This window comes from Mesoplodon mirus (assembly GCF_964341445.2).
Source record: "Mesoplodon mirus genome assembly, chromosome: 3".
Taxonomy (NCBI): Eukaryota; Metazoa; Chordata; class Mammalia; order Artiodactyla; family Ziphiidae; genus Mesoplodon; species Mesoplodon mirus.
The window spans coordinates 3,023,083-3,045,885 of record NC_138978.1 but is presented as its reverse complement, the minus strand read 5'-3'; the positions used below and the strand labels follow the sequence as shown (position 1 = coordinate 3,045,885).

Genomic DNA, 22,803 nt, shown 5'->3' with positions numbered 1-22,803 from the left:
TGAGCCATGCCCAGGGCTGGCCCTTGAATGCTGGGGACAGACCTCCTCTTACCTGCCTCACCTGCACATCTCAGCAAAGGCCTTTGGGTGGGGAGGGTCACTTTCCCTTTTAATCTCATTATATTCCTTCATCCATCAGCTGAACATAGAGCTAAGTGGATCATTTTGGCTTTGGGACAGGAAGTGAGGGCTGGAGATTTGATTTGGAGCAAAGATGCAATTCACTAGGGCTGGGATTAGGAACTGATTGATTCACACTTGCTTCTCAAAGAAGCTGGGTCCCCGGACCCCAGCTAAGTGTTGCAAGCAGAGGTCTCTGAAGGTCCCATGTGCACCCCAAGAAGACACCACCCTCGCCCCAGGACCTCCCCTGACTCTGACAATGGCATTTTCCACTCAGTCCCCGTATCAGAAGATGAGCAAAAGTAAGGAAAAAAAAATTTTTTTAATATCAATAAGCCTAGAAATTGTGTTCCCTACTCCTGGAAGGGATCTGACATCACACTTAGAAGGAATATCTGGCAGGGGGGGGGAAAGATGCTCTCTGTGGATGAGCAAGATGTCATCCTTTGAAAAACCTAGCATCAGAAGAGAAAAAGAAAAAAAAAAAAAAAAACCCTGGTTGCCTCTACTGACTGTGCATCCAGAATGTGCAGTCATGGGGTGAGATGCTCTTCCCCCCAGCAGCTCGCATGTTTGGGAGATTCGGCACAGAAGAAAGCAATTTAACGTTAGCATCAAAGTCAATATCATTGAAAGCAAACCAAATGTTCCTATCCAGCAGAGCGTGGAAAATTCATCCTGCTTTGGTACCGGTCCCTGGCTTCAAATTAGTAGATGTCTCAACTCTTCACTTTCTTTCTTCATCATTTTCTTTCTTATCTCTTATATTTATATTTCAAAATTGTATTTTACTTCCACTCTGTGTTCTCCCACCCATCCCCGCCATGTAAAGATGTGATGGAGGCATGACGTCTGCCCACTTGGCTGGGGCCCTGGTCTCTTCTCATTGCGGGAAATGAGAGGTGTACCTGTCGCTCGTTTCCAGAACTGGTGTCCCCTGCCCTACATGCCATCCTAGGGGATGCGACGGCACTGACGGAAATGGCCAGGGTGCCAAGCAGGGGGGTCCTGGGTCTGATACTCCCTTCCACCAGGACATGGGGGCATTTCTAACGAGTGCAGCAGAGAGACCACAAGCCCAGCCCTCTGGTTTGCATCCAGAAGGGTGATGCCCTTGGAATTTCACCTGCCATGTCCAGAAGGGCTCCCAGTTATCCCAGAGGTGAGACAGGGGTGGGAAAGGGGAGGCCAAGGGAAAATCAATCAAGGTCCAATAAAAGAGGTACGTACCATAAAACAGACACATGGCGTCTGCCCTGCCCCCAGGAGGTAAAAAAGTCTTCGGCCAGTCAGCAGGAGATTTCAAACCATTTCTCAGACACAAAGGCCACAGGAATAAGATGCCGATCAGAAGAAGAGGGTCTGCAGCAAGCAGAAAAACGGGCTCATGAGGGCTGATACATAACACCCGACAGGCAGGCTGGCTCAGACCTCTGGCAGAAAACTGGTTTCTCGAGCCGAAAAGAACCCCAGGAAGGTGATGCTAGGCCTGGACCCACTGGCCTCCCCTCCCCATGCTGCCCAGGGCTCCCTTCCACCCTGGAAGGCCTCGGAGGACACGCAGCCTGAGGGATCCACATATGGGAGGAATCTGGCACTGAGACCCACAGTGGTACCATCTCCAGATTTCAGTTTTTGATTTCCAGGACAAGGCAAAACTCAGAGTCTCTGCCTCTGAGGGCAGAGATTCTACCCACTTTACTGCACATTCTAGAGAGGACAGGGCCTGATGCCTAAAATGTGCACCCCCCCCGCCACCAGATGTTTCATCCCCTTTGAGACCGAGCTACCATTTCCCAAGGCCAGTGAGAACCAACAGAGCATCACCTTCAGCCCCAGAGCAAGAACCTGTTCCATTCCAGTGCTTCCACACCAGTCAGCTATGCCACCCTGCACGTGGACAGGGTTCTCCTATGACACAGGGGCAGAGAGAGAGACACAGCAAAACACCAAGACCCATCCACTCCCTTCCCCTGAAGCACTGGTTGGCCAGGATTTACATCCAGACAGGCACACACGCATTCAGTGAAATGGTTTGAAAATCCTTTTGCCAATTCTTTGTGAACTCGTCCTTCTGGAAGGCTGGAGTGCAACCCACGAGCTCCCCAAATGCTGTCGAGTAAAAGCAAAGTCATTTAGAAGGATGGTCCTGAGGTTTCTGCTCTCTGAGGTTTCTCCACCCTCCTCCTCTGGGGAGGGAGCATCTCAGATAGACAATACGGCAGAGTCTGGTGTGGAGACACAAGGAGAGGAGAAGGAGAAGGTGTTTAAGGAACGCCCACTCGCTCTCGAGGACAAAGTGACATTAACTACGGGACAAGAGCTGAAGGTCCCCCAGAGTCTCCTCGACCTGGGTTCTGGGAGGAGCCCTGTAGGGCACCTTGGGCAGTGTCCCCAGACGCCACTCCTGCCACTGACTGTGGGCCCCTCAAGTCAGCCTGGTGTCCTTCTCAGTTTTTCCGAAGATCTCCAAGTTATTGGAGAATTCTTTTTCTTTTAATTTACAAAATGATGCATGAGTGTGTGCTCACTTAAAAAAAATAGCTATTGATGTTTTAATCTAATTCCAGATAAACCTTCAGAAGCTGACTCAAGGGTTTCTTAAATATTCCCAGGGATGGTTTTAGAGGCATGTCTTCTTTGAGGGATTACATATGATTCATAAAAAAGAGTGTTTAATAACCGGGAGTCTGGTTGGTATTTGATATCTTTGCGAGATTTGCTGCTGACATTTTAGTGATGGGGGTTCAGAGATATTGACCGGGGAGGGACCGATCATGATTTGTTGACATTTGGGAGGCTTGAGACTGTGAGGCTCGCTTTGGCTTCTGCACCATAATGCCCGCTCAGCCTCCACCACGCGGGATCCAAGGCCGGGTAAGACAAGTCCGTCCACCAAGCGCAGGGGTCTGGAAGTGAACCCTGGCTGCTGGATGTCTTAGCACCGCTTTATGTCTACTGTGCCCCTCTGGTCTCATCTCAGCAAACTTAGCTGCCGGCATTTGCTTGGACCATCACAAAGAGATGGGAAGGCTGCCTGACACAGATAAACAGCCCCTGCATCCCCAGGAGGGGACAGCGGCCGGGTCTGGCCCAAGCCTGTGCTTACCGGTTCCCGTTAAACGTGGATTTGTACTCCCCGGCTGGGTGCAGCGTGTCGTCGGTGTACACGGGCACAGATGCCCGGACACACTCGTGTGAACACTGGAGGGTCTCGTTATAGGCCGTGAAGATGTCCAGGCTGCTGGGCACCCGGGCGGACGTGAAATCCGTCAGGTTCTGGCAGCTCTCCTCCTGATGGTTTGCCTTCCGCTGGTGGCTGTTCCTACGAGGGTTCCCGCTCTGGGCGCAGCTGGAGGAGAGAGAAGTCAGGGTGGGGGTGGGGGGATGGGCAGACGCCGAGACCCACAAACATCTCCAGCGTTTACACTGTGGAACCTTTATCTCCAGGCATGAATTATACATCATTTAATATTAAATGGTAATCCCCAGCCTCTTCAGAAAGATCAACCACAATCAAGTAATCAACTCTTTTATCAAAAAATAAATAAATAAATAAAATAAAATTTGAGTTTTAAATGCGGCCATTACTGCAGGGAGGATTAGAAGGTAAGGGGTTGACCTGTGTTATCGGAGAGCGGAGGCCTGGTTTGGCCAAAGAATGTCAGCTGGGCAGAGGCGCTGACTCAGTTTCCCCAGGAACACCTGGATGGGATGGAAACTGTGACGGGTGCCCAGGGGGAAAGCCATGAGCACAGGTCGGGGTGGCCATCGTCCATTTGGAATGGACCATGCAGTTATCTTTGGGGAGAGTTAAAACTGGGGAACCCTTATCCTCAGCCCCTCCTCTGCCCAGGCTCACAAGTCGGAAATGAAACTGGATCATCGGGTCTATGGAGAGAACTGTGCTTTGTGCCCCGTGAGTACCCGCCTTAATTCCCTGTTCTTCTGGACCACAGAGGCTTCCAGACGCTGTGTAGACCAGACATGGGGGTCCCACCCTTGTTGGCCAAGGGATTTGATGGAGGAGGTACGCAAGGACCCCTCCCAACCCCCGGAGGGGCAAGTTCACAAGGATGGAAGGAAGCGCTATCCCCACAGAGGGGGGAAGAGAGGAGGAGACGGGGGGCACCTCATCAGGACACCAGTTCTCCTCCTTTCCCTCCCTTCATGCTCAGAGCCTTTGCGAAGCGAGGGGGCTCTGCAAGGGGCGGGAGTGTGAGCCCGTCTCCCCATAAATTGTGTTAACTCCCTGTCTTGTCTTCCCAATGAGAGAAATTCTGATTGCTGGTGGGGAAGATCCACCCATAAATGAAGGTAAGAAGATGGATGTGAAAGCCAGGGGACACCCCCAAGGTCATGGAACCACTCATCCACCGCCCTGAGTTGTCCTTCCCAAAGGACTCTTTGAGGGTTTGCTGTAAACCCAAAAGTGTGGGCAAACCAAGAGGAAGCTTGCCTGCCTATTACTAAGTCACAAAGTCCGAGGTCTCCTTTGGGGGAGGGGCTTTCCCTCACCAAGATGGCCAGTGGGACTGGACCCGCTGAACACCCGTGTGGTCCAGGGCTCTGGAGCCCCTTCTCTGGACAGCCAGCCTTGTCCAAGATGCCCTGTTGGGAGCTCACATTATCCTTGTCATCTGCCCCAGAAAATGCCCCGGGTCCTGGGACTGCTGGCCATCGGGAGCGTCAAGGCCTCGCTGGTTTGTTCTGGGGTGATGCCCCTCCCCTCCCCACCCTCTCTAATCCTGGAGACCGGCTTTGTCTTGCATTTCCACGCATTTCTGTTACTTGGAGGCTCCAGGGCAACTCCCTCCCATCAGCCTGTCTGACTTCCTACCACTGGTCAGCAGGGGGATGATTTGGGTGTATGACTCTACGAGGGCCGTTCAGCTTTGATGTTAACAGGAGCCTCGTTTGCTGGAGGGGTGACTGCAGGCAGACAGGGGCCTGGGAGGCATGCGAGAAGCAGGGTTAGCCAGAAGCTCCCTGATTTTCCCAGGGGTGTAGCAGGTGTGTACACCCAGCCAAGGCCAACCTCAAAGTAGGCCAATTTCCAGGAGGAAATAGGCAAAGACAGGCCGCCTGGAGCAAAGCAGTAACCTAGTTCAGCAGACACAGAACGGCTGTGAGAAGAAGGCAGGAGAAAGAGACCAGGACAGCCCAGGACAGGGAGGGGCAGGCAGGGACCCCACCCAGGCTGCTGGTGGGAAATAAGGAAAAATGCGCTGGGAGGGTGACATTCAAAGGGGCACTGGGATCCAAGGGATGGGCTTTGGGAACAGGACACCTGCTGCCTGAGGAACTAAGTCAAGGAGACCGGGCTCGTGTCCTGCAGAGAAAGCCACCAGAAGGGCAGTGTCAGGGAGCGACACCCTCACCAGCCAGCCAAGCTGCCCGGGGCAAAGGTGAGCCGGTTTAGCAGATCAGGAGCTGCATGCTGTTCTCCATCCCAAACAGAGAAACAATTCCCTGGGCTGTGAGCCGAGATCGCGTTTGAAAAGTAAGGACTTTTCTGTGTGTGCTTCCCCGGGGACCCCTACTGATCCCCGTCTCCAGGCCGGAAGGGCCGAGGATCCTTACCAGTTTTTTAAGACAAGAGTTGTAATCAGAGCAGCTAAGACCATGATGAGGGAGACGGTGATGGTGATGATCTGATGGACCGCCAAACCTGGAAACAGAGAAAGGGGGAGGGGGGCCATGAAACCCGCGGCATGAGATGAAGGGGCCCAGGAAGCGGGGTGTGGCGACCTGTCCCACCAACCCGGCTCTGAACCCCGGGTCCCATCATGTGCACACACCCTGGCAGGGGGCCCACGTTGACAGGGCCTGCCAGATCCTGTGGGTACCGGGGCTGCTCTCACCTGCAGCCTGGGAAGGGAGGCCCGAGCCTGGCCTCTCTCGGTCCCTGAGCTATGACCCGGCCCCTGGGCCGCTGTGTCCCTTCTTGCACCTGCCGAGCCCTTCACCTGGCACAGGTAAGCGCTGTCACCCCTCCTTTCTCTCCTCCCAACCTGGGTAAGTTCTGCTCCTCAAGTCTGGGCACCAGGGCAGCTGGCCTGCAAGTGGGAGCAGGGTTTGGCCAGACCCAGGAGGAGCCAGCATGGCCCAGGATTTACTGGGAAGGTGGAGAACAGGGACATGTATGTTGACACCCTTATAGTTTCAGGCACTTGGATCACTGGGGAGCATCTTCCCCTTTCCAGAATACTTTCCAAGAAGTCCACTGCCAGATGAGCTTCCAGGGAATAAAAGATCCAGGCCCAGCAGCAGATGCTTCCCGAAGTCCCAGAAGAGGATCTGCAGTGCGGCCTCGCGGCTCCGTCTCCACTTGTGTGTGTATACGTGGTGGGGGGAGGGGGAAGGGGAAATGGCAGGACAGGGACAGCAGGACTGGCCACTCCAGAAGCAGCCAGAGCCCTGACCGAGAGCTGTCTGCAAACCCCACACGACGACCAGGATTGTAGAGGACAGGAATCCTCTCCTCTGGCCCCCTCCTCCTGCATCACCTTTCACCAACCACAGATGCAGAGGGAGAGAGAAAAGACGGGCCGGTAACACCTCTGGTCCCCTCCCTGGCTAGGTTCCTGACAATTCATCCGTTACATCCTTTCTGGGATGTAGACACTAGGGCTGAATCTGCTGGTCAGTGAGGGACACCTGAAAGGTCCAGGGCTCTGGCCCCACCCTCCTCCCGTCAGCAAGAACAACACCTGAGGAGCTGGGGGCTAAAGGCTGTGAGGGGCTCTGCAGAGACCCTGCAAGTGGCAGCACCCTGCCCCCTGGGAGTGCTGACCCCCCATGTTCTTCTACCTCCGCCATTTGAGCGCCTGTCTCTGTCCACTCCTGACACCCATGTACAGAGGCCTAACCCATAACACTTGAGAACCCGGCGTGTCCTGGGGTGAGAACACTGCATGTGCGTGGTCCAGTGTGGAGGGTTTCAGAGTGTAAGGTTTTTCTGGCGGCCTCTCAAGGACACAGTCTCACAAACAGGTGTTACCTCTCTACCGAATATGATCCTCATGGGGGGAGTTGTTAATAAATGATTCAAAGTTGGCATGACCAGAAAACAAGCTTTCTCTTCCTGGCGGCCTCTCTTCCAGGCTATTTCTGTTTGTCCCAAGGAATCCCCTTCCTGAGTCCGCAGGATAGGCACCACTCAGAAAACTGGAGAAAATCCATGAATGCCATGGGCCTCCCTTCATTCATTCTTTTATCCATTGATTCAAGAATAATTTACTGAGCACCTATTGCATGCCAGTCAGCGACAGTTTTGACTAACTCAGCCATGGTGTCCACCCTCAGGAACAGATTCCCTGGTGCCCATTTTTTAAAGCGGCAATGTTCCCTGTTGGTTCTGGCCAACGGCTTCCCAGGCACCTGTGCCCAATATGTGGCATGTACTATAAAACTCTGAGCCAGCTTGCCTTGCCTCTAGGACTGCCAAATCAGCTTGCCAGTGGGGCTGAAAGCTAGTTATGCCAATAGGGACCACCCTCAATCTCACCATGAAGTGTCCACTTGCCTCAGTAATCTCTGTGTATTCACCAGCTTCCCTGAGACCCAACTCAGACTCTGTTGGCAGAGGGAGGTTGAAATGGATGTCCAGTTTAATGGACAACCAGGAAAGATGCCTGCTCAGTCTCCCCTCACCCTCCATCTACACGACCCTTCTGGTCCGGCCAAGAGATGGCCATGCTGTCATGAAGAGTATGTGCTCATCCTGTGTCTGTGCTTCCTGTGATGAGAAGGAGGCTGATCATGGTGATGGTGATTATGATGGTAGTGATGTTGATGATGGTGGTGATGATTATTATGATGATAATAAGAGTGGTGATGATGATAATGTTGATGGTGCTGTTGCTGATGGTGATCTTGATGGTGGAGTTGGTGATAGTGGTGATGTTGAGAAAGCGGTGATGTGATGGTGATGATGGTGGTGGTGATGAGGAGGAGGCAGAGAAGGAGGATGATGATGGTGATGATGATGGTGATGATGGTTGATGGTGGTGATGATGGCTGATGGTGGCGATGGTGATGGGGATGGTGGTGTTGCTGATGGTGATAGTGATGATGGAAATGGTGATGGTGGTGATGATGATGGTGATATGATGCTGGTGATGGTGATGACGGTGGTGATACCGATGGTGATAATGAAGGTGATCGTGATCATAATGATGTTGGTAGTGATGATGGTGATCACAAGTACGCTCAACAGGTGTTAGCAATTGTCAAGTGTATATTATCCCATTTATTCCTGGCAACAACCCTCAGAGGCAGATACAGTCATCATAAATTATGGAAGTGAAAATCATCTGGGCAAGTTTGTGTAAATTCCTTGGGTCATATAGAATGTGCTGATTCCAAAGCCCATACTAAGAGCAGTAGTATTGTATGATTTTGAGCTCAGACTTTGCTCATCTCAGTTTTGGCTTTGATCTGGGGTCCTTGCATCTTCCAAGAAAGAGGCTGGCACCTCTACCCTCTATATTCTTGAGAAGAATAATCTTCTAAATTATGGAGGCTGGTGCTTGAGCCTAACCACCCCTTCCATGGATAGATCTCTTAAGGAGTGCTCCAGGCTCATTCCAAAAGCCTCTCAGCCAACTTGGCAGGTCACACCCCCAAACTCCATGGCAAGAACTAAACCATTGTTTCTTGGGCTAAACATGCCATCTTCTAGGTCAGGACAATTCAACATCTATGGAGTGTAAACGAGCACACTGAATGGGAATGAGCCGACAGGAGTAGTAGGGATTTGTCCAAGTTCAGACCAAGCCCAGCTAGGGGCACTGAGAGTTCCCTTGGAAGAGCAGGGCACTCTGTGGTCCATGCCCTAACGTCTGCAGGGCCAGAGAAGGCCCAGGCCACCACTGGATATTTGACCTCACATCTTGTTACCCAGGGAATTCTTCTGTTGAGTTGAGTATTTGCAGTGACCAAACTCCTTGGAAGGGAAGTGTTCCATGAACAGCTGTATCTTAGATGTTTAATTCTCTCCCACTCCCTCTGTGGGTGAGGATGGGAAAGCATTGATTCTCTCCTTCTGGTGGATGAAAGAAACTGAGGCCCAGAGGGGGAGACAGTTGGCTCAAGAGACCCCCTCACTGACGACTGCAAGAAGAGAAGACCAGCCCTTTGCCTGAGGTTCTCATGAATCTTTGAGGCCCTTAAGAAACAGTCAAATCTTCACCATCTTTATATCCACCCCCACACCCCCCCCACACACATAATGCCTGACACAGTACCTTACAACAGTAGCTGGGTGGCATATTATTAAATAGATACCTGAAAAGTAGAAAATAAAAAACTAGGGGAGCAGGGAGAAAGGTAATGACATAATTCCAATATCTGCCTTGTTCTGGAGGTCCTTCTCCTGCGTTCTGTGTGAAATTTCTCCATAGGACTTGCCAAGTTAAAATTTGGGGGAAAAAATGATATCTAGGTTAATAACCAGCTAGGATCGTCTGGGCAGAAATACAACAATAATATAACAGCTATGCTCTCTGGAAAGACTTCTCTATGCCTGTCTTCACACCCGTGATCAATTTGATCCACTGCCCATCCTGCAGAGCCAGGACACAAGGCAATTCTCTACACTGGAGTTCCAGGGAAAAATCAAACATCGAACTCCAGATGAACAAATCTGTAACCACATTCTTGGTAATGAAACTGGTTAGAGGCAAACTCCTTACTGCTCCTCACGTACTTTTCTTGCAAAGCAAACAAACAGCCTTGTGCTTCCACGACTGGCCCATGCGTCTTGATGGGTCACTGGGCCCCAGATATAAGGAATCGATGGCTACAAGGAGACCCCACAGACCCCACAGTCATGATGGTTGAACAAGGGCCGGGTCTTCACGCGGTAAGAATGATATTTGTAGGAAGCAGATTGGAAGACGGAAACCCTGTGAGGATGCCTCATCTTTTCCTCTCTTTGGGAGGTCGCTCCTAAGAAGATGATAGAACCACTCATGAGAAGTTGGGTAGTGTTTCAAGCATCTGTCCTATCCTTCAGGCCTCCCCAAATGCCAGGAGTTGTTTCCCCATCTTTGTAAGTCCCTTAAGTTTGTGTGGGTCCTGGGTAGGCAAACGTTGACATGAAGAGCCAGATAGTAAATATTTTAGGCTTTGCAGGTAGTATGGTTTCTGTTGCAACTTCTCAACCCTGCATAAGAGAAGCCGTGGGTCATAGGCACACCAATAGGCATAGCTGTGTGCCAGTAACACTTTATTCACAAAAACAAACAATGGTCAAATTTGGCTCATGGGCTATAGTTTGCAGACCCTGATTTAGGTGAATAGCTGAAGGTGGTGTGGCTGATCAATTAAATAGAAGTATAGAATCTATTTTGAATGGTTGGTTAAAGTCGGGACTCAAACTCCCAACTTCTGGTTCTGTAGAACCTTCCTGCTCTACAATCAAAGGTCTACAGTCTTCTGAGAACTTCACTGGCCACTGTCAAGGTAATTTCAAAGACAGCCAAGCCTCTGTCTTATCAAGTGGGTCCATAACAGCCAGCAGTGGGCAGTTTCGCCCTACTGGGTATGTCCACGTGAAGCCAACTTGAGAACAGATGACTCTGTGTGATACTCATTAACAGGATTCTTGATTTTTTGGAGAGTGAAGATCAGTGAGAATCTTACCAATTGAGCCCCTCCAATGGCCCTCAGAAATAATTCGGTTATGTGCCTATCTCAATTTTTCCATTAGGGTTGAAAAGAAACCTCATGGTGTAAAAGACAGTAAGGACCTACTGTATAGCACAGGGAACTCTACTCTGTACTCTGTAATGACCCATACGGGAAAAGAATCTAAAAAAGAGTGGATATACGTATATGTATAACTGATTCACTTTGCTGTACAGCAGAAACTAACACAACACTGTAAATTAACTATGCTCCAATAAAAATTAATCAAAAAAAATGTTCAGATCATAGAATCTTTGCATTGAGAGAGACCTTACCCCACTGGTCTACGGACAGGGCTTTCCCTGCCACAAACGGGACTGTTCTTAAGAGGGCATCCTCCAAACTTCTCTTCTTCTTGAATAATTTCTCTCAACACTCGCACCTTCAACACTCACACCAGTTGTTCCCTCTGGTCAGGTCTTTTGTGCTCATTAAATAACGCAGACAGGAATATCTGTGCCATAAACTTTACTGATCCTGGGCAAGGCCATCCTCAAACAGCCTCTGTGCCAGCTGTTGGGTGGGCTGTGATTGGGTTGACAAGGTGGTTACTTTAAGGGAACGTGCACTCTAGACCCCTAAGAAAGGGGAAAAAACAACCCACTTTCTCCTCTCCACCTTCCAAGGTCAATATTGAATTAATCTTCAAACTCTTTGCCATTCAGACATGGTTCCAGAGCACAAAGCAAGCTGTGTGGGGAGTCTTGCTTCCCTTTCCTGACAGGTGTGATTGTTCCTGCTAATTTAGGGGTTCTTTCTGCTCCTGGTAATTGTCACTGTACACTAAAGTGTTAGGAATCAGCTGCCATGCAGATAATGAAAAATTATACCCAGAATAATGGATGACGACAGATGGATTACCAAGCGCTGCATCAATCAATAGGGCTTTTATGGTTATATTTGTGGTGGTTTGTAATAAGATCAGGCCCCGAAGACTGATGGGGAAATTGGTAATCCATCTCTGGGTCGGGATGAGTTTCTTACGAAATGAAGCCGAATTAACTGTCCATGTGAGGAACCAACCCCTGCAGGACCTTCCCTCCTGTCCTGGAGGGGTGGCGTGGGCTCATCTGGTGGTAGGTACCCTCAGATGGAGGGAGGAATAAGGGGCTGGAACTGAGGCAAAGAGACGGCATTTCTGGGTTTGTAGTGGCTCATTTACAAAGCAGGGCTCTCGTGCGCCTGCATTATGGAAACAAAGACCCATGGACAAATGCATCCAAGAATGTCTGTCTCCAGGTACTGGACAGGTGACAGTGAGTGCCCGCAATGCCAATTCCACCGCAAAGAGACCATTCCTTTTCCACAAACACTGCAAAATGCTGATTGCACAGGATGTCTTTGACAAATGGTCTCTGGGAACATGGTGAAGCTCTCAGCGTCCATGGCGGGGCAGGCGAGAGGCTGGCCCCATTTTCTTGAGGAAGAGGCACCCCAAGGATGAGGGGCTCTTTCTGAGGCAGTCGGCCACCTGGAGGGTGGGGGGCAGGCTGTTGAGGGAAAATGCACCTTCTAACACTGGGGCATTCACAGAAAAACAAGGACACCTGCTTGGTGGCGGGGTCACAAGGACACCATTTTCTGAGTGACCCTGAAGAGCCTTCCACGGGGACAGGCTTGAAGCCAAGACTCTGCTGAGATGACGTGTCCACCCATTGGAAGTCCCTCCAGCCTAGGGCAGGACGTCAGTGGAGAGAACACAGGCTCACCCAGCAAACAGCTGTGCTGACACCTCAAGGAATCACCCCATAAGGACCTCAGAGCCAGGCTGCCACCATGGTCTTCGGCCAGAGATGTCTGAACATGTCAGAAGGCACAGGGGATGGGGGTGGTTCCACTGGCATCTAGTGGGCAGAGATCAAAGATGCCGGCAGACATCTTACAATGCACAGGACGGCCCCATAAGAAAGAAAGATCAAACATCAAAGGTGCTGAGGCTGTCTGCTAACAGGAGAAATGCGTGAACAACAAGAAATGGGCGTCCACTCCTCAAAACCACGTCGCACCCTCTGAACTGACTTCCCCGGACACCATCATTGAGGTAGCATGAGGTTGGTGGGTCAGACACATCCTGAGATGACACCCTCTGTGGCTGCAACGTGAGAAATATGGTCCTTTCCCTGTTATTTCCCCTCTTCTCCCTCCATCCCCATCCTCACTAACAGCAGAGATGGGGTGCAGGACTGACTCATGGGCCGCAGAGCCAACCCATGAAGTGATTGTTGGCAGTGATGCCACCCGTGGTTCTCAGTGAATTAGTTCACATGTACCTCAGCACCACTGCGTGAAGTGGGCACAAAAATGCTCCCCGTGTCCACAGGGAGGTTGCACAGTGCAGCCTGGGAGGTCTCCAAGGCCACTCTCAGGTTCAATAATCCCCTAGAAGGACCCACAGCATTGAACAAAGCTGTTATACTCCAGGTACGGTTTATTACAGTTAAAGGTTACAGATTAAAGTCAGCAACGGGAAGAGCCCAGGAGAGACCAGGAGCTTCCAGTCATCCTACCAGTGGAGGCAATGGACAGCACTGGTTCCTCCCAGGGACCATGGTGACAACATGCATGGGGTATGGCTGGCCAGTGAAGCTCCCCTGAGCCTGGTTGTCCAGATTCTTAGTTGGTGCTTGGTCACGTCCACATGGCTGACTTCCCACGTGGCTGGCCTTTGTTTCCAGCCCGTCCAGAGGTCGAGCTGACACAGTAGCCCAAGGCTCCCACCGTAAATCCCCTTATTAGCATAGACCGTGTGCCCAGTCCAAGGTCCCAGGTAAACAAAGACCCTCTTATCAGGCAGGACATTCCAAGGGCTGAGAGCTGACCTCCCAGGAGGTGGGGTCAAGAAATTTCCTTTGAGGGCTTCCTGGTGGCACAGTCGTTAAGAATCTGCCTGCTAATGCAGGAAACGTGGGTTTGAGCCCTGCTTTGGGAAGATCCCACATACCGTGGAGCAACTAAGCCCATGCACCACAACTACTGAGCTTGCGCTCTAGAGCCCACGAGCCACAACTACTGAGCCCACATGCTGCATCTACTGAAGCCTGTGTGCTCTAGAGCCTGTGCTCGGCAACAAGAGAAGCCACTGCAAGAAGCCCGCGCACCGCAATGAAGAGCAGCACCCCCCCGCACCCGCCGCAACTAGAGAAAGCCTGCGTGCAGCAACGAAGACCCAACACAGCCAAAAATAATAAATTAAAATAAATAAATTAAAAAAAAAAAGAAATTTCCTTTGAGCAAGCTTAACCTTTTATGCACACACAGCCGAGACTCAGCAAACACAGGACTCGAACCCAAGCAGGCTTTCTTCGGGCCTGTACTTTAGCTTCTCCCCTGCCTAGCCCACTGGAGAACCGCTGTCCTTTCTCTGCATGCATTGGCCAGTGGCCGTGGAACCCTGGTCCTGGGATGATGACATGCACTCTGCTGTCTACAGCCTCCAAAAGGGACTTGAAGGTGGATAACGTCCCCTGACATTAGGCTCAACTAACGCTGTCCCATCCCTGGGTTGGCCACATCTAGGGGCAAGCTCCTCAGCTGAGAACTTCCTTCACTTTTGGAGACTTGAACTTGAGAACCCAGTGCTGCAGATGAGGAGACGGAGGGAGATTGGGGCCTAACACGGTCACACGGCAGCTAGATCCAGACCCCGGCGGATGCATCCAGCTCCCTTCACTCTGCTCAGCATCGTCTTCTCAGCCAAATCTCAGCACTGTCCCTTCTCAACCCGAAGGGCAAGCTCTGTCCATGCAGACCTGGGATCTTAGGGAGGGTGGGGTTTGGGGCACAGAGAGCTTGGGAGACCCCACTCACTCACAGGCAGCAGGGTTTGCTCCACGCTATGGGGCTGAACTGTGTCCCTCCACTCCAAATGCAGAGGTTGAAGCCCTGATCCCCACCGCCCTACAACATGACCTTGTTCGGAAATAGGGTTACTGCAGCTGTAATTCGTTCAGATGCGGTCGCGCTGGAGGAGGGTGGCCCCAATCCAGTATGACTGGCATCCTCAGCAACAGGGGGAATTTGGACGCAGACACACACAGGGAGAAGACCGGAGTGATGCTGCTACAAGCCAAGGGTCTACTGGAAGCCAGGAGAGAGCCCAGGACGGATGCTTCCCCAGCTCCTTCAGAGGGAGCACGGCCCTGCCAACACTGGCCTCAACGTCTGGCCTCCAGAACAGTGAGAGGATAAACTCTGTTGTTTAAACACCCCCAGTCTGTGAGACAGTGTCATGGGGGCCCCAGGAAGCTACTACACCTTCTGAGCTTTGTGACACTCAGGCACGCCAGGGGGTCAGTTAGGGTCGGGAGGCCCAGAGCCTCCCCGCTACATTTGTAAACATCACGATCCACCTCACAGCTGACTTCAGAGCCACAGTCTCTTTTTCTTTTTTTTTTTGCCTCCCTCACCCTACACCCTTCAGCCAGTCCCCCGACTGGGCCATCACACGGGGAGGTGGCCGTGCACTCAGAGGCACGGTCTTGACCGCACACTTCACCAGTCCCAAGACAGCCAACACCGGGACACATGACTTGGTCTCTCTGTAGTGGATTGAACAGTGTCCCCCCAGAATCCACGTCTGCCCAGAACCTCAGAATAAGACCTTATTTGGAAATCGGGTCTTTAGAGATTTAACGAATTACTTAAGGATCTGGAGATGATGTTACCCTAGACCCAGGGCGGGCCCTCAAAGCAATGCCTGGTTATCCCTTATAAGGTCCTGGACAGCCTTGCTTCTTCTCTCCCCCATGGCAACAAATTCCCTCTGGAGATGGTGTTAAATGCAGATCCTGACTCAGCCGGCCTCCCACCCAAGGGGCTGAGATCCTGCGTCTCACCTGCGCCTGGGGTCGCTGATGCCACATTCAGCATAGCAAGGCCTTAGAGCAGAGGTCAGAAAACTGGGCCACGTCCCGCCCACTGCCTGACATTGTAAATAAAGTTTTATTGGCACAAGGCCACGTCCATTCATTTACGTGTTGTCTAAGGCTGCCTTTGTGCTACAAAGGCAGAATTGAGTGGTGTGGCCCAAAAGCCTAAAATATTTTCTGTGTAGCCCTTTATGGGAAAGTTTGGGACCCCTGCCCTAGGGGACAGCACCAGAGTGCATGTGGCCTGACTGGAGGGGTGGGTGGGCAGCTAGGGAGAGTGAGGGTGACCTCTGTGACCCTGCCCACCCTTTTCTCATGTGCCTCTCCTACTGCATGACCACATGGGTCAGAGGGTAGAGCCATAGGGTCGCACCTTTCAGAAAGTGGCAAAGGCTCGGGAGGGTTTCTGAACCGGATTTAATGGCTATGCACGTGGGTCACCCATGGAAGTCAGGCCCCATCCATCTGGCTGCTCGGCTGGACTCCGATTCAGTGGGCAGCAGCGACCAGGATGCTGAAGGGGGCCCAAGAAATGTGCCCCCAGCCTGGGGCCCTGGACACCCAGGACACAGGGGTCAAATCTGTTCATTAATGGCAGCATTGTTTCCGGCAAAAAGGCCAGTCCCCGAGGGAAATGCAAACCACACAGAAGGGATGGAGTCCTAAACTCCCAGGCAGTGTGCACATCGGGGCGTCTTAAGTGTGCCACCGTCCCCACCTCTCCCGTGTTGTTTGCTGATCCCCCCCCCAGAATGTGCAGGCTCATATAGGTACACATGTGCACATGCCCACAGGGCACGCACACTCACATGTGTGCGCATACACACGCGCGCGTGCACACACACAAACACATACGCTGAATTCATTGCTCATCCCATTGAAGAACAGAAGCAGGTGATATTTAGCTGTGAGCTCAGGAGCCAATATAGAAATGACCCATTTCCTTCGCTGAACTCCCAACAGCATTTGAATATTTCAACAAAGGATGGCAGGCTGGGGCGGGGTGTCTGGGTGGGGGGCAGCCGGTGGTATTGCCTGATGCTAAGGAGAGTTGGCACGGCGGGGGCGGGGAGGTAGGGGGCTGTGGAGGGACACACACGGTGCCCCACGAGCCAGCGCTTCCGAGAGCACAGGACCTTTTGCCCTCAGAGCGGCATGGTCCCGGGCCCCCGGCCCCCGGCAGCTGGAGCTCTGGGTCCCACGTGTCAGCTGCAAAGTCTGTGACTAGATTACCTGCCATCAGAACCAGCACCCACCATCGGGACGGAGTCTATATTTAGCCCATAGAACGGTGAATGGCTCAAACCTCTAGGCAAAGAGTGAGGCCTGCCCACCCACCCCCCGGAGCCACTCTCAGGATGCCACCTGCACATTCCCATTTTGCAGGCCATGCGCCCTGCGCTGCCAGGGCTCCGGACCAGTAGGTGGCACACAGAAGGTGTGTGGAGGATAGTGGCTCACATCCTGGTGATCGTGACCCCGGAGTCTGGGCAGAGGCTCAGGCTGCCTTCCTGGCACAGCAGAGGGCTGGGCATGCCGGCTCAGAGCGTGGCCCAGAATAGACTCCCTATAAACATGCTCCAAATAAACAGAAGGATCAGTGCTGCATCCGTATCAGAAAGCCCCAGGGGGCCGGGAAATGTGGGAGGGATAAATTAGGAGTTTGGGATTAACATATACACACTACTATACATAAAAGAGATAACCAACAAGGACCTACTGTATAGCACAGGGAACTCTACTCAATATTTTGTAATAACCTATAAGGGAAAAGAATCTGAAAAAGATTATATATATATGTGTTTATATATATATATATAATCTTTTTATATATAGGCTATATATATATATATATATATATATATATATATATAGGCACTTTGCTGTACACCTGAAACTAACACAACATTGTAAATCAACTATACTTCAATAAAAAAATAAATAAAAGAAAGCCCCAGGATGTTCAGAGATATCACAGCCTGGTTCCCACTCACCATCCAGTCCCAGAGGCTTTAGTTCCACTAATCTTTTTATTTAAGGCTCTCTTTTAAAATACATCCCCTGTGCCCCAGACACCTCTCCAAATCAGACAGATGGGGGCCCAGACTGTGGGGTATTTACCTCCCTGTGGTGTGTGACCTTGTCCCCTCCCTATTTTCAGTGATGTTTCAGCGTGGTGACCGTGGCCCAGGACAGACATGCCTGTCTGGTGGCTCCAACCGAGAGGAGCAGACCTAAGCGTGGCTCCGCAGTCAACAGGCAGATACCAGGCAAACGACAGAGTGAGTGATTCTTGGATGCCAGCTGAGTACTGGAGGGGGATTCAGCAATCTCAGACAGAAGACTGCTCGCAGGTCGGTGTGTCACAGGTAAAGACAATCTTGGGACAGCGACAGGTGTAATAATGAACTCCGCCACGTTTGGACCTGGCTGGACTTGCATTCCGACCTCAGCTCTGGAGCTTCGAGCTTCCTAACTTAGGAATTGCTCTGAAGGTTGCGGATGACCGACTAGCCTGGTGCCCCCTGCAGTGCGGGTGCCGCCGCTGCTCTTGGCCCAGGGTCTTGGGTACAGGAAACAGCGTGTCCGGGACTTGGCTCTGAGAACATGATTTCAGACGGAAGCTGCCCGCTGATGCCTGCACCCTCCGGGTCACTCATGAGAACGCCTTCTGCGCTCAGGCCGTCGGGGGTGGGGGGAACGCCGTCATCAAGCAGCGGCACGTGATGTGCCCTGTGATGAGCGAGGCGGGATGGGGCCACGAATCTGTGCTTTGCCTGCAGGACCTCAGACGGCCACCCATCGTTTCCCTGGTCCCACGCAGGCCCTGCGCGTCCCCCAGTGAGACAGGGTTGAAGGGTGACACCTCATCTGCAGACGGTCCCTGCTAGATAGGGAAGTGCCACATGTACATTCAGGGGCTCTTTACTGAGGACCTACTATGTGCAGGCACTGGGCTAGACACTAAGCTGCAGCTGGGGACAAAAGCAGGTGTGTCCCCACCCTGTGCACACTGCAGTCAGAGACTGAGGGGGCAGGTGCCACCCAACACACTCAGAAATAACTGTCATTGCTCTGTGACAAAGGCTCCAATGACAAGAGGTACCATGAGGGCCTATCATGAGCCAATCCAGGAAGGCACAGAAAGGGTCCCCAAGAGACTGAGACCCTCAGACTAGTCCCCCGGCTGTGATGTCACCATGGTGGCCCCAAGTGTTCCTCCCTCCCTCCATCTTTGTCACTTGGAGTGCTCCTGTCACCCCCAGCCACTGATATGGTGACCTACCCCAGCTTTCACCTCTGGGCTGGGCCAGTGATGCACCAGAGGCTGGACATGGGTTTATGTGTGAGGCTGGACATGGGTTTATGTGCAAGGCTGGCTCCTTTGCATGTTGCTGTTGCCATGGGAATATGCCCAGGACACCACTGGGGGATGGGACACAGGTGGAGCACAGCTGACAGCCTCAATCCTGGGATGGAAGCCAGCCCAGATCAGCAGACAGAGCAACCCCAGCCATGGGCACGAACCCCAGGAATTTCCTGGTCTGGTTGCATTCCCTGAGGTTTGGTGCTGTTTGTTATGTGGCATCTCTAGAGCCATGGCTAACTGATACACTAGGTGAAGAGGGAAGGGGATGGTTCTTCCTGGAAAAGAGGAGGAACTGCATGGGTGAAGGTCAGAGTGGGACTTCCTGGGAGGCCTTGTGGCAGGAGTGATGCGGGGGATTACAGCTCCCTGAGGGGTGTGGTCGCTTCCAGTGCAGAGCTCAGAGAACCAGTCATCTGAGATGCGGCATCTAATGCTCGCAGACTTGTTCACTGTGGTCACGTCCCCGACAACTACTTATACATGAGCCTCAGGCTCTCCCTTCATGAACGCCAGGCTCTGACACACAGAATGAAGGGTGAGGACATGGGAGGATGGATTTGATTTGCTTGGTAGAGAGAAGGGTGAGGGAAGGGGCCGTGGGCCTCCTTAAAGGGACCACCCTGCCTCTGCAAGGGCTCTTCTCCGTGTTCCAAAAAAACAAGAATTCTGGGCATGCAGCTTAGGCCCCTCCTAGAGATTTGTGATGCACTGGTTCGAGCATCCTCCAGAAAAGAAGGCAATTTCAGAAAGCTGGTTTAACTCAGCCTTCCCCAGATGCTGAGCAAACTAAGTATCCATGGAGCTCCACAGAACGTGGGCTCAGGGGAGAAGCATGCACCCCGTCTTGTGGTTCTGCTGCTTCTCCAAATCCCGCTCACTTGCTGCTGCGCCCTTGGCTGTCAACAAACGTTTGTGGATGGAGACAAGGAACTCAGTGTGGGAATCGCTGATCCGGGGGGGATGATCTTTGTTGCCTAATCTTGGCTGGGACAAGCTTCTGCTTTTGAGATTAAAAAGCCAGAGAAGAGCTGTCCGGGATTCCTGTCCACGACAAACCCGCCCAGAGCATCTGGAGCACAGGGTCCCAGGCTCCGAGCCAGGCAGCCATACATTCAGCCCTGGCTGAGTTGCGTTTTGCTTGCTTCTCCTGGTTTGGGGCCTGCCACTGTTCTACTTGTACATTGAGAGGCATCCCATTGATGTAGGGAACAAAACCCCATCTGTGACAGCCTTTCTGCGAGTTCTAAGCCAAACTTTCAGGGTTAGACTGAGCCTGAGGGGCAGGGTGGGAAGGTCTGGCCCAGTCTCCATGGAGCACTGTGCTAAGATTGAAAACAGAGCCCAGCCCGGAGGCCCAGTTGGCTGTCAGGTCTGCCTTCAAAAATCCACTGACAGTGTCATCGGAGCCAGCGGGAGAGAGATGGTTATCCCCAGGTTCCATTAAAACCTCTTTGTAGCCAGAAAGTTTGGGGAAATTCCAATGAAATTTTGATGGGGGTGGTGGGGGGTATTAGAAAGCAGGGGAAAGGCATGCACTCCCCACACCAGCTGCCCACTTTTGAGAGGCTTCTCGGTGGGGAATATCCTTAAATCCAAATAGCGGCTGCTGCAGTCTTTATACTGCTAACTACCATTCTGTTAAAACAATAAACGAAGAGCCACATTTAAAGGCCACCATACCACCATCTCCACCCAACAGCCCTGGCTGGCCCTCCCGCTGACCTCAGGTGGTGGTCTGATGCCCCTCCTCCCACCAGGATGGGAGCAGACCATGCCTGTAGTATACTGCAGGGAGGGGCACTAGGAGAGAACCACACCCACCCAAGGCAGGGCCACCTGCCCGTCCTGCTGGGAAGCACCTGGTCCAGGTCGGGCTAGGCCTCCCACTGCATCTTGCCTCTCTGAGGTTGCTGCAAGGTCAGGACATAAAAGGCCCAGGCAGTGATGGCTTTGGGACCAGTCCCCGTGATGCCAGGGGAGCAGGGAGGAAGGCCTGATGGTGGGAGGCCCAGCGGAGGGGAGGAAGAAGGAAACTGATGGGAAAACAGCGGTTCTTGGCTTTGCTCTGGGGTCCCTGCAACATTCCAACTCATGTTCTCAAGACAGGCTTTCAAAGCACAATCCTGAGACCCCATCAGAGAGAACAAGCAGAAACAGAAAAATGTTCAAGTTCTGTCTGTGAAGTCAGAAGCCAGGAATTTCCTGAGAGTTCAGGGAACAGAAAAGGCATTATCCTCCCACCCCCCCAGATGACAGCTGTTTGGAGTTAAGGAGGCATCTGCGGGCTACAGACATAACAGAGGCTGAAACCTTCCAAGGAGGATGGCCTTCCAGAAAGATGGTAACCCGGCTTCCAGTCTCATGATTGCAACCTTGCTGCCTGAGGAACAGCCTCTAAGCAGTGGTCTGCAGACTCTTCCTGCAAAGGGCCAGATGTTAAAGTTTAGGCTTCGTGGCCCAGATAGTCCGCACTGTAACCATTCACCTCTGCCACTGTAGCTCAGAAGCTGCCACAGACCAACGCAAGCAAACAGGTGGGGCTGTGTCCAAAGAAAAAGTGGACACTGACATTCACATTTCAGATAATATTCACATATTATGAAATAATATCTTTTTGATTTTTTCCCAACCATTCAAATGTGTTTAAAAAAACATTCTTAGCTCCTGTAACATACAAAAGCAGAAAACAGATAGGGTTTGGTCCACAGGCTGTAGTTCGGCAACCTCTAGTCTAAAGCTTTAAATGATCTCTATAGCTTTTCAGATACAATGTCCAGCATCTAACACAAGATTACCAGACACAATAGGGGATAGGACCCAATGAACAAAAATCAAGAGAGAAAAACAAAATAACAGACAGAAAAAGTAGTCTCCTAGAATATCCAGGTTTTGTAGTTATCAGACACCACATTTCAAATAACAGTGACTAATCTCTTATTAAAGAAAACAGATTACAAGATGGAGCATTTCAAGAGAGAACTGGGTAAATACTAATATCTTATATATAAAGAATGCATATGAATAATTTATATATTTATGTACAAATAATACATATGAATGTTTTTGAAGCAAACAGAATATACTCCTGCTAATTCCTATGTGATTGACCCTACGCAGTTCTTGCTTCCTTTTGGGGTCCTGGTTTCCCCATCTGTGTAGCGAGGATCTAGGCCTACATTGTGGTCCCCATCCAAATGTTCTTCTGAGCCTTGACATTGTACCTTCTAGGGGGTCGAGAAGGATGAATAAGGAGGTTTTGAGGTCCCCACTTCTGTTCACACTGTACTGCTCCCTTTCAACCTGTTCTCCATACTGGAGATAGTAGATTTCACTAAAAAGCACTTTGAAAATTTTGGGTTGATTAGTGCACGAGGGCCTTTCCAGAAGCAAAGAAGTAAGATTCTGTGAAAGGAGGAGATGCATGCTCTTCAGAGGCAGGGATGGGATGATCAGAAAAGGCCATGGAAAAGGACCTGTTGGGTAGCCAGAACGAAGGCCATGTGGCTAAGGAGCCCCCAGGTCATTGTTGGCAGGAAGTCTGTGCAAAGGGCATGAGGAGCCCTGGGCAGAACAGGACGCACTGGCACCCCTGCATCAGGATGTGTTGTCCCCAGCTTTGCAAGGTCTCCCTCTACCCTGAGGCCCTAGCCTTTGTCTCATGCCTTGAATTCCACCCTTTAGCTCCTGGTCTTTGACAGGCAAACCCTCCTTGGAAGACTGAACCACTCAGGTGACTGTGATTGGGTG

General features: G+C 51.6%; 1 protein-coding gene across 1 annotated transcript in view; it reads right to left on the bottom strand.

Annotated features, from left to right (window-relative positions):
- Positions 1-22,803, bottom strand: part of AJAP1 (adherens junctions associated protein 1) — a 115,986-nt gene that overhangs the window by 6,625 nt on the left and 86,558 nt on the right. The window contains exons 3-5 of the mRNA XM_082614437.1: positions 5,707-5,794; positions 3,233-3,475; positions 1,354-1,485 (exon numbers count right to left, since the gene is read on the bottom strand). Coding sequence (XP_082470563.1) covers positions 1,413-1,485; positions 3,233-3,475; positions 5,707-5,794 — 404 coding nt within the window. The 3' untranslated portion in view covers positions 1,354-1,412. The remainder of the gene's footprint in view (positions 1-1,353; positions 1,486-3,232; positions 3,476-5,706; positions 5,795-22,803) is intronic.